General features: G+C 39.2%; 1 protein-coding gene across 2 annotated transcripts; it reads right to left on the reverse strand.

Moving 5' to 3' along the window:
* Positions 1-2,812: 2,812 nt before the first annotated feature.
* On the reverse strand, positions 2,813-11,237 carry LOC117444643 (lutropin-choriogonadotropic hormone receptor-like). Of its 2 annotated transcripts, none has more exons than XM_034080087.2 (8): positions 10,872-11,237; positions 10,463-10,534; positions 7,611-7,685; positions 7,291-7,365; positions 5,993-6,067; positions 5,691-5,768; positions 5,491-5,559; positions 2,813-3,117 (listed from the first exon to the last, which is right to left on the reverse strand). In XM_034080087.2, the coding sequence occupies exons 1-8, from the start codon at positions 11,033-11,035 to the stop codon at positions 3,087-3,089; spliced, it is 639 nt and encodes a 212-aa protein (XP_033935978.1). In that variant the 5' UTR covers positions 11,036-11,237; the 3' UTR covers positions 2,813-3,086. The 2 variants fall into 2 exon arrangements, with proteins under 2 accessions (XP_033935978.1, XP_071058865.1); XM_071202764.1 differs by lacking the exon at positions 2,813-3,117 and adding an exon at positions 5,144-5,407.
* Between the last annotated feature and the right edge of the window lie 1,305 nt (positions 11,238-12,542).

Raw genomic sequence — 12,542 nt, forward strand, 5'->3', positions numbered from 1 at the left:
CAGCCATTCTGCTTACACGGGGGTCACTACTCATTCTGTTTTCAATCGTCCCCCATCATCACACTTATTTAAACGGGTAAGGACTACATTTGATCAATATATACAGAGCGTTTTTGCATAGTAGTTTCCATTTTTATTTACTAAAGAAAAAAGTCACTGCATGAACAAGTCCCTGGCTTCTTCTCCATCCGGCTGCTGTTTGTTAGTCTTTTCTTTCTTCTCCACCAACTCTGTATGGATATTTCAAAGTCTCTCCTTGAGGCATCTGCATTTTACAAGCTTGGTGCAGAAAGCTTCCGAAGCGCGTCCTATCCTCAGTTTATCCTCGCAAATGCCTTTTTCACTAAGACTCTGGTCAATCACTGCAACGAAGTCGGCGAGCCAAAGTCTTTTCATTACACGCTTTGTAATTGTTTCTGAAGAAGAAATCGGGCATGTCATTCCGACAATCGTGTTGCCTCTGGTCGGGGGTTACTGCGTCGGCATTCTTTGCAGATTTCTTTTCTGTACCGATACATCACCATCTCCAGAATATAAACAATTCCGATTTCACTGTGTCCCTAAACCAAGACTTCTTGACCAGAGGAGTAGCAATCAGCAGCAGTAGTACTGCAAGATTCGGGTTTCCCACATGGTGTGTCGCTGGTGGGACTCTGTTCCTGACTGCCAAACTCGCGGGGGGAGTCTTGGCTTTTCTCTGCTCCATGGCTAGTTTACAACGATCGTCTTAGTGAGGTCCTTCATTTTAGATGATTTGTTGAGTGGAGGGTGGGGCTCATTGCGTTGAATGGGGGAGTCAATTATAGAATTGAGAGTTTTTAGAAAAAAAGTTCTTTAAGCGTTGTAGCTTTTTCATCTCATCTCCAGCAATAGGTGACATTTAAGAATAAGTAATAGTTTGTCATGATTTTACGGAAAAAGGCAAAAGTATAGTTTATCAGAAATATGGAAAATTCATTGTGTACAAATAGTATGTTGAAAATCAAAAAAGAAAACTCAATTCAATACAATTTAATGAATATTTTACCCTGTTCTAAAGTTTTGCACCCTTAAAGAAAAACCCCTTCCTTACCAACTACTTCATATTATACCCTTTGTTAAGTGTTGCGTACATCAGGGTGTATCTCAAAGTATCTTGGTAACATAAAATAACTAAAATATGTAAGTTTATCAGAAAAAAAAACCCCATTGTTTAACTGAACAAGTGTTGCATTACATCAAAGTGTGTCTAAAAGTATCTTAGTAACACAAGAAAGAGAAAAAAAGCCTTGATGTCAACAAAACTGTATTTTCCCACTGAAATAGCGTTTAAAATAAAAAAAAGTGCCTTTAAAGAAAATGTATTCAGACAAAGTATTTTATTTTCAAAAAAAAAAAAAAAGTTTAAGGTTTTGCATACATAAAAAGTGTATCTTACAGTTCCTTTGATGAGAGAATTACACACAAAATCTGCCAAGTGTCAGGGAAAATTGTTAAAATCACAAACTTACCTTTTAGAGAAACAGTCTTTAAGAAAAAATCTAATCAGACTGTACTTCATTTTCTAGTTTTAAGGTTTTGCATCCCTCAAAGTGTGTCTAAAAGTATCTTGGCAAGAGAAAAAAAGCCAAAATCTGCCTTTAAAAGAATCCGAATTCCTTATAAAGTACTTTATATTCAACCAGTTTCAGTTTTCAGACACCAAACTGTATCTAAAAGTATCTTGGTAACACAAGAAAAAGAGTAAGTGTAATTTATTCGGTAATGTTACAGAATGTTTCTGAAAAATGAAGATTCCAGGACCACTTTAAATGTTTCGTTTACAATACTATTACATATAGAGGAGAGCTCTTCTTCGGGAACATCCTCTCCCCTACTTTGTACCATCCAGTCATTAAGCCCATATCCATTATCCTGGTGATAATAAGGGTAGGCTACATCAGACTTGGTTTTTCTCAGATCCATGGCTAGTTTTCAACGGTCGTCTTGATGGGGTCCTTCGTTTTAGATGATTTGCTGAGTGGGGTGGGACTTATTGCGTTGAGTGGGGGGAGTCAGTGTAGAATTGAGAGTTTTTAGAAAAAAGTTCTTTAAGCGTTGTAGCTTTTTCATCTCATCTCCAGCAATAGGTCATCATTTAAGAACAAGTAATAGTTTTGTCAAGATTCTACAGAAAAAAGTCAAAAAAAGTATAGTACGTCAGAAATATGTAAAAGTCATATAGTATGTTGAAAATCAAAAAAAGAAAACTCAATTCAATACAAATTAATGAATATTTTACCCTGTTCTAAAAGTTTTGCACCCTTAAAGAAAAACCCCTTCCTTACCAACTACTTCATATTATACCCTTTGTTAAGTGTTGCGTACATCAGGGTGTATCTCAAAGTATCTTGGTAACATAAAATAATTAAAATATGTAAGTTTATCAGAAAAGAAAAAAACCTTGTTTTATCTGAACAAGTGTTGCATACACCAAAGTGTGTTTAAAAGTATCTTAGTAACACAAGAAAAAGAGAAGAAAGCGTTAATGTTAACAAACACTGGATTGTTCCACTGAAATAATAAATAAATAATTTCAAAAATTACTCTTAAAAAGAACAAATGTATTCAGATAAAAGTATTTTGTTAGACTATTAAGTCCACGATGGTTATATTTAACCCCTAACCCATTTGTATTATATGTCTGTTGTCCTAATAAAGCCAGAGTCACCTGAATTAATTTTGTCTCCAGACCTTTTTTATTTTTTACATTTTGTAACAATCTTAAAAACATTGTGGTTTGACTCTTTTTAAAAAAGTTATTTTTCATCTATCATTTTCAACCAAGCAGCAAGAGGTCAAATGTAAGAACAAGTAATAGTTTGTCACGATTTTATGGGAAATAGTCAGAGCGCGATGTCACATCTTAAAGACAGCTTGAACTGGATAAATGGTTAGTCTTTTTCAAACATACCGTACGCATGTTAGTATATCTGGCCCATCGATTTAGACCCTACTGCCCTAGACGCATGCCCTCAATGGGGTAGTCACGCTTTGGGAATAGGTGTTTCATTTCACAGATCCACCTTGATTGTTGTTGTGATGGCTGAAGGAAGATGACACCGTGTTTATGTATGACATGCAAAATATCTTGAAGTCCTACAAAAAAAAAAAAAGGGTACAATGAGTACGACAGTTTTTCTTACAATGCATTTTATTGATATGTCACACCCATGTATAGAAAAAACATGTTACAAAAAGAAGTAAAATATAAAAACAGATCAAAAATAAAACATACTTTAACGAAAAAGTATCAAAAATAAAATAAAAACTCTTCCTAATGCTGCCAGAAGGCCCAAGCTGCTCTTGTAATCTTCATTTGGGTTTCGTCGTTCTCTACCAGCTGTTCGTATAGTTTTCTCGATTTTAGCCTCAAAGAGTCTGGTGTTTCTGAGGTTGTGCAGAATCGCCTCGGTAGCTCCAAAGACTCTCCTCTCTGACACATGAAGGTGGTTCTGGTGCAGAGCGTCCCGAATGGCTGGAATGAAACGAACGGTCCACAGTCTCTTTACCACTTCATCATAGTGTCGATCCAAATAGTATTCATCGGTAGGGAATAAACACTCGTGCTGCCTCTGACTGGGGTGATCGACTTGACATCCGTTACATGTTTCCTTTCTGTAAAGGTACACGACTCTATCCAACAGATGAACTACAACCGCTTTTACCATGTTCAGGAATGCCGATGTCCTAATACGTTCTGTAGCACCACCCTTGGGAGCACAAGTAGAGCATGGCATATCAATGCCTACTGTTGTTGATTCCTCTGGAGACTCGGGTGGAGGTTGAGGCATATCCAGCCACCCCGTGATATCAATGTCAGCCATAGCGCTGTCCAGATCTGGTGTCCAAAATGTTGGTGAGGATGGCGGTCCTGTAGGCGTTTGATCCAGGCTGCATATCGTGGGGAGAGACTTGGTTTTTCTCAGATCCATGGTTGCTGCTCTCTAAAAATGTCCTTGCGGGGTCCCTACTTTTTAAATGATCTGCTGAGGTGGGTGGGACTTGTTATGTTGACTGGGGGGCGGAGTCCTCTGCAAAAGTGAGGGTCTTTTTCACCAGTATAATGTCCATCGACGTCTGACTTTGTTTAAAAAGTTCTTTAAGCTTTGTAGCTTTTCCATCAATCATTTCCATCCATGCAGTCAGAGGCACCCTCAAGGACGTTTGAAATACCCCGCAGGTAGAATTAAAATACTCCAAAACAAAATCATCAGAGGAGTCCTTACCCAACGTCACCAAACGGCTTGAGCGGTAATACCAACGCCCAGAGGGTCCGCTTTTAGTTTCCCAGACGGTGCCTGTCAGAACTCTTCTCCCCTCTGGTTGTGTGGGAATATCTCCTTCTTCTTCCTCCACATTGAGGGGTAAGGATGCAGGCTCTTCTTTAATCTCGCATGCTGTTTGTGTTTCTTTGTTTTTCTTTGCAAATATCTTGTACACCTCTGGTTCCACGATGGTTTCTTGATGCACTACTTCTTCCGATACAATGGTTGCTTGTAGATCTCGGGAAGACACCAGAGTTAACACAGCCCAATCTGTTGAGGTCAGTGTCGCTTTAACACTACGGGGTCCATACGTTTCTCCATTCTTCAGATTGTAGAAATGCAGTTCATTAGCCATATAGTTGAATATATAACCCCAAACATCGCCATTTTTTAGAATCCATTCTTCGTGAAGTTCTTCGGCTGTAGGCGTCTGAACCCGGCATACAAACTGCATTCGTTTCTTGATTGGAGCACCCAACGGATGGCTGTAAGTTGTCACCGGTGTCTCGCTGATTAAATTCATATCAAGACGTCTCTTGGCCATTTTCTCTCGACTTGAAAAATATTTAAGAGTGACTAAAGACGATGGCTTTTTATTTAGACAGAGGGAGAGGGTGAGGGGCGGGGAAAGTGTGTGTGTGTGTGTGTGTGTGTTCCCCCTCCTCCACCATATGTTCTCTCCCCTCATGTCCTGTCATGTCCTGTTTGCAAAAACAGAGAGGTTTAAATATATGTTTTTAAGATGCCTTACTTTTGATTAATTTCATGTTATTTGCAAGTATTTGTAAGTTACATTCGATACTGTATACAGGATTAACCACACAGGAAGTGGTAAGGAGGCGGGACATATATCCTAGGCATATTAATTGATTGAAAACAACGGCATTTTATTTTTCTCATTTTTTTAATTTTAATTTATTTTTTATTTTATTTTGAAAACCGGAAGCGGGGGCGGGACATCCGCCGGAAGCGGGGGCGGGACATCCGGTCGAACGAGGCGGGACTTCCGGTCGAACGAGGCGGGACTTCCGGTTTCAAAATAAAAAGGCGGGACTTCCGGTCAAATAAGGCGGGACTTCCGGTCAAAAAGGGGCGGGGCGACCTGTCACTTTTTCTGCATACTAATGAGATTGAAGTGGCATTTGTATTACTACTGGCATGTATTGTTGTTGCTATTTTAGCACAAGATTATCAAAATTCTTACAGGGTGTTGAGCTTGGTTCCGTTGAATGCATGAGATTTGATATCCTTGAAGCCGTTTCTAAACAGATTCCTGTGAGGGACACAATGTGACAAACTTGCTGTTAAAAGCACATATCACCAAGGTCAGACGACCATGGAGACAAATTCTTGCCTTGAGCTCCAGTAATGGGGTAACAAAAGGTATGTGGCTCCTGTACTTACATGTCTACATCTGCTTCTGAAATACCCTGGAACGAATTGGCAGGAATGAAGTCGATCCCCATGTTTTCTACCATTTCTCTGCACACAGGAGAGATAACCTTCACTCAGGCTGTTTTGCTTAATTATCAGTTAGACAAAATGATGCACATTTGTTCAAAAAAAGAGCCATTGGATGTGGCATTGATAAATAAAAGGTATGAGCGGGCTCGGAATAAACTTGGAGTTATAACATGGAGTTCTGCAACATGAAGACAGATATTAAACCAATTTATAAAGCACTGTTTTTAAAGGTGATGACTTACAGGAGGATAAACGGCGCCAGGGAAGAGATAGTTGTGAAGTCTGGGAAGTGTGTCAGCCCTGTGTTAGAGATGCTCCTGTGAAGCAGCAGACAGAAGAAATCATGAGCAGATGAGGACAAATCTTGCTACAAGTGTCTGCTAAATGTCACAGGTTTAAGAGGAATTTCCAGTTCAGATCTACAGTAACACATCATGTCCCTGTCTGCTCGTGACCTTTGACACGTTTTCTCATCCCCCCAGTTTATCTTGCAGTTTGTTTTCCTTAAATGTCCTTGTTTTTTATAATGCTATGTTCTTCAACATTGTCGGACAGTCATATTTATATTTATTTTGTATCTTCAATATTTCATTTTTTTCATCTTTCTTGTGTTCCCTCCATGATAGTTTGTAGTGTATTTAGAAAAAGAAGAAGATAATATTCCTCCGAAAAAGATGGTTTATTACTAGAAGTATTTAGGATTTGGATTACTAGATTTTAAATGTATTTTTGACTTGGACTGCATACATTATTTCATTTAAGGTCTATTCAAATAAGATGTCTACAGCTTTTACTCTAGTACACATGTGTCAAACTCAAGGCCCGGGGGGCCAAATCAGGCCCGTGGTGGATTTAATTTCGGCCCGCAGGATAATTTCTAATTACTATTAGATCAGGCCCGCCGGTATATTGCACGCACACCTTCACTCAATCCTGAGGATTTCCTCCGCTCAGAGCCTGACCCCAAACATTGATGAACTTGCACCCAAGATGAGATGCTAAGTATCTGGCTTGAACTAGCATCACAGAGCAGCAAACTGAGTTTCAATGGATGTTTCCTTCTGCACTTTTTTTCTCACGACAACAGGGCATGTTTGGTTTTTTCTTTGAGGGGAATAGTTTTTTTGAAGCTGTTGTTGGCCTGTGGAAAAATGTAATCATAAGAAATGACTCCGCAGATAGAGCCATAAGAAATGAATGCAACTGATTATTTAATGTTGTTTTTATAGGCAATCATTTAAGCTTTGTTATATCCAGGTTTAAGATGTGCAATAAGTTAATATCAATAAGTTCTGCAATAAACATTGAACCAGTCCGGCCCTCGACTAGTACCCATTTTGTTTTATTTTGGCCCACTATGTATTTGAGTTTGACACCCCTGCTCTAGTAGATCATCAGATTTTGCTGAATTACATCAACTCAGCGTGTGGTTGAAAATCCACACTATACTGCAGAGATGAAGAACGTTTTGTTGACTGACCCACCTGCTGTTAGGTGGGTTTTAAATAGGAGAATAATGATACTATTTTTTTTTACTTACAAATATTCCAGCTTGGGCAGGTCAGTGAAGGCCCCTTTTTCAATAACCCTCAGACTGATGATATTCTGCAATGATCTGTGGGAATAAAAATGAGGAAGCGCATCAGTAATTACACTATAGCTTAGTGGCTGTCAACAAACAAACACAGCCCATTCATACACCAGCCGCTCTAAAAGTCAACGATTAAACACTCTTTATAACGAGAGACTAATCCTGTAAGGTAAATGCAATGCAAAACACGTACCAGCTGTTCAAATGAATAATTGCTTTCATCGTGCAGCTTGAATTTGACATGCGGCGGAAGGTAAAGTGTGGCTTACATTTGAATCAGGCTGTGGAGGGAGAGGAAGGCGTGTCGCTGAATCTTTGTGATGCTGTCGCTATGGGAGATCACACTGTGGCACAAAGACATGGCTTCACATCAGTCAACAGATTAATAAGAGCCTGTGAACAAATAACTCCTGAAATGCCTCAGATCAAAATATTAAAAGTGACACAAAGTTCCCTTGCTTACTTTTCAATGCACCTAATTTGGAAATAGGACAGAGATGATTGATATTGGGACAGAAAGCCATGAGGGAAATGTTTAAATACCGCCAAAAACAGTTCTCACTTCTAGGGCACTACATGCACATGCTTCACCTCGTGTTTGGAAAAGCTCCAACATACATCAGGGATGCATCTAGGCCATGGAAGTCAAGATGTTTAAAAATGGAGGACTAAACAGAGATGGTCATGAGACAAGCAAAGTCAACAAGCCTTCTATACTCGTCCTTGAACACTTTTGTTTTCTGATGGGGGCTGACTTCTCCTTCGAAGCCGCCCTCCACCTTCTTTTTGTAATCACCGTTTCCCCCCACTCTACTGTAATCAGACGACACTTTTCTTAAGGTTAACATCACTCTGCCTCCATCTCAAATGAAAAAAACAAAACCCGAACGTGTCTCCACGTGTTTACTTTTTCACTTTCATGACCTCCTCTGATTGCATTATAGTGTCATAATTACCACACAGTTTAAAAAAAGCGTTTAAATCCAGACAAGGACTTGATTTAGAGTTTGCATCACCACTGTCAAACACACACGTCAGTATACCTTGACACAGGTGTTAATGGCTGAAAAGACTAAGGTCACTGTTGTTTAAACCCAAATGAGTTTTATCGCTTTAAACTAGACACAAGATTTGAACATAATGAACACATTGTGGAAGTACTGCTAGTATCTGAGCCTGATAAGACTTGTCCCTGAGGAGAAGAGCAAAGTCAAACACACTCAATACAAAGCAGCTGAAATGATTCCACCACGGGCTAACGCACGTTATCTGCTCATCAAACTGTTAGAGATATGATAATTAAAATACTGAAACCCATCCAGGATGCTGGCTTTAGGACTTTGTGTTTAGTAGCAGTAAACATGATAAAGAGGAGACCTATCTTTAATTAAGATGAAAAGAGGTTATGCTTTTTATTTATTTATTTCTCTGTTGTTTTACAAGATAATTATATTTTAATTGGGTTTTGCTGTCGTTTTTACTGGTTCTACATAGACCTGTGTTAGTTGCCGCCTTTTCAAGGGGAAAGATGTTGAAGTCAGCTGGTTTTGAAAAGTTTAAACACAAAATGAACATTTGTATATCTAATACTCAGCCTGTTTACCTTTTAATTTGTGAAGACAACATTGCTTTTCTGACATGCCTCCATCGTGAACGAAGAATACAAATATGGAGATAAGTCTTGATGAATTAAAGTGAATGGAGGCTGTATCAAAACATCCATTTACAAATGACCACCCAACTCTTGCAGTATTCAAGTATTCAATTTGCATTCAGGCATTTTCTCTCCAACCTTATTTAAAACACAAAGGACCTGCATGCGCAAATAACAACCTGTTTACAAGTGTTTAAAATAGTATGTTTTGAGTGAAAACGCATGTTTTCTGGATAAATGAGACTTGAATTGAACTGTAAGTAAAAGTAAAGTTTATTTATAAAGCGCTTTTCACAGACAAAGTCACAAAGTGCTTAACAAAACAATAAAACATCATCATAGGAATCGTACAATGATAAATGACCACACAAGCCACGTGTTAAGAAGTAATAAAAGCACCAAAACAAAATAAAAACACAATAAAAACATAGTATAAAATCAAGCACACCGGTTACCCAAACGCCTGCCCAAACAGGAATGTCTTTACATTAGTTTTAAAGGAGTCAACAGAGTCAGCAGACCTAGATAAGCGGGCAGAGCGTTCCATAGCTGAGGAGCCACGGCCTCAAACGCACGATCACCGCGGGTCTTAAGCTGGGTAGGCCTACGTGGGACAGACAGTAAATTGTGCATGTGGGCGGTGGTGGCGAAGTCCATAGGGACTTGGCTTGGCAACTGGAAGGTCACCAGTTCAAGTCCCGGAAAGACCAAGTGCTACCGAGGTGTCCCTGAGCAAGGCACCGTTCCTTACACTGCTCCCCGGGGGCCGTACATAATGGCAGCCCACTGCTCCTAACACTATAAAATGCAGAGAAACCGTTTCGTTACATAGTACCTGTACTACGTAATGACAATAAGTTGAATCTTCAATGTGTGACCTGAGTGGGCCGGCTGATGTATATGGATGAATTAGGTCAGCCACATGTGCAGGAACACTGCTCTGTAAGAGTCCGAACAGGTGTCCCTCATTTACTTAAATTCATCAAGACTGTCTGTTTTTTGATTCTTTCTTCACCGTGAAGCAGTGCAAGAAGTGAACGATAAATATCACCTAAAAGCTGCTATTAGAGAATTAAGTGAATGTGGCTTGTAGAAATATTTCATACTTGTACGATTCAACTCTTTATCAAGTAGTTTAGAAGTAGTAGTTTAGAATTGTTTTAAAATCCCATGGGCAATTTTCAGGGTCAGTAAAATGTATTATTTTTAGTTTAGTTTAATGTTATGTCTAAATCCTATCATTTTTTTTCAAAGCTTATGATTCTTGCTGTTCTGGAATCCTCAAGTTGCTTTGGATAAAAGCATCAGAAAATGAACTTAATTGTAATGACTAGCACCTTTAACTGTATTGTATATGTAAATTGCATAATTTACCTGATCATTTCTTAACATTTAGCAAAAGCTGTATACTTATACTATATATGTATTGAACCAACTGAAATATAAAAGGAAAAACAAGGAACTTACATTACTGTAATGTTTATCAGCTCCGTGAAAGCATGAGTGGGGACTTCTTTCATGGGCAGGTGGCTGAACCTTCTGTGAGATTCACAAGTAAAATGGTTAATTACACAATCAAGAATGGATATCCATGTTATCTTTCAAAATTACACTTATGATAAAATAATGTACAAGTTTGATAATTAACAAGAAAAACCTCCAAACAAGTCCTTCTATGAATAGCTCAGTGACAGTGAGGGAAATGCAAATGGTAAGTGACAAGCCACACACAATAAGTCCTAAAAGAGAGAGTAAAAGTCACTGAAGTAGCACAGTGGCAGTGATGGGCTCAGTGGGAAGCACCAGACCCTTACAGGGGGATCACAGAGGTTTGTCTACTGTCACCGCTGAAGCTGGAGGGAGTTGGGCTACTTACAGTCGAGGCAGGGATACCGCCCGAGAGGCCAGCTGAGTGTCCCTGCTGCACCGCAGAGTGTCGGCCTTGCAGCGGCAGATGGCCGGACAGCTATATGCCCAGCAGGAGCGCGCGGACAGGACACTGGACAGCGCGAGCAGGAGCCAGACCGCCCGGGGAGCCATGCCTGACACTGGGCCACTCACTTCGGGTTTTAAAAAGTAAAGACAAAAACTCTACTGAATCTCCTCAAAGTTCGAGAAGAACAGCTCAGGAAAATAACTATCAGGAAAAAATAATCAGGACTAAAGGCTAAATAAAGTTCCGGTCGTTCCTCCACATGCGCTCGATCTACCGCTGCCTTCAGGGGAAGTCGTAAGTGCAATATTGCTGGCCGTCTGGAAGATTAAAGAGGAACTTTTCTTTGACAGCTGAGCTGTTGAGTTGTGACGTTTAGTGGGTGGAGACAATAACAGCTTTATCAAATACTGAATGTAATGTTTGGGATTTGCAAGTTTTTGCTATATCATTTATACTTTTATACATTTGCCATTGCATGCTGTACATTTTAAGATTTAAGTTTGTGTTCTTATGTAAGGAATCAATTATCAATTTTGTATTTAATTCATAAGCTTTGACAATCTTTGCATAGTTTGAATGCAAATTGATATAAAAGGTCTGGACTGTATGACAACAAGGTAAAGTGAATGAGTCTGTAAAAATCCCTTAAAGGAAATGATTATTCCTTTTTTCCAGTTAAGTCAAGACCAACTAAAATAAAAAAAGTCTGGTTCAATGCCTTAATGATGCACCCTTATTATGAATCCTTATAATAGACAAAAGACAATGACCCTTTTCATCAAACTCTGCTGCTTTGGCTTTAGCTTTATTATTTTATATATTTAATGTACTTGTGCCCTATTAAGCAGCAAATTGTGTTTTCATGTGCTCATACAAATCTAAATATTAATTCAAACAGGGAGACACATTTAATCCAAATACTAAAAGCAAGTGGATGGAGACAGTGTTATGGATTGTAAAATGTACACATATTTACTAATGTTTAAAGCGCAATAGTGGTTACTCTCCAGTGAAACTAATGGTAAAACTAAAGTGTCTGTCAGTGAATAACAGGCACCACAACCCCGATTTAACTGTATCTATGAATGAAGATAAGGCTCAGGCGGGATGGTGTTTCAACATTTTCATAGGGTGACCTGTCAACCAGAGTGGGAATAAAAAACATTTAATACAGAAACAGAAAAGAAAACATATTTGCTATAAAACTACATTTGCTTTTACAACACCTTACAGTACATCACAGGAGACAAGACAACAACCAGCCAAGGTCCCGTTTACACCAGTTTGTCAAAGTACAAGCGTTGTGTCACCATCATCCTTAGCTGAATCTTCTCTTCTGTCAGCAGCCCTGACCCCATTTACAGCTTTCTCATACTGCCACTGTGACCCATGACAATATAGCAGTAACACCCCCCCCCCCCCGGAGGGGTCACCTAGCAGCACTGTTTACCAAGACTCTAAAATGTCCTGCCAGCCTCTCAGCTGCAGTGCGTCAACTGCCACTATGTTTAACCCAGTAGGAGAAAAAAACACACTGACAGGGAGAGAGAAAATAGGACTAATTTATGTAAGTGGACCTCTATTAATCAGCCCACGTCTTCATGCTAAACA

This window comes from Pseudochaenichthys georgianus, unplaced genomic scaffold (assembly GCF_902827115.2).
Source record: "Pseudochaenichthys georgianus unplaced genomic scaffold, fPseGeo1.2 scaffold_868_arrow_ctg1, whole genome shotgun sequence".
NCBI classification, from domain to species: domain Eukaryota; kingdom Metazoa; phylum Chordata; class Actinopteri; order Perciformes; family Channichthyidae; genus Pseudochaenichthys; species Pseudochaenichthys georgianus.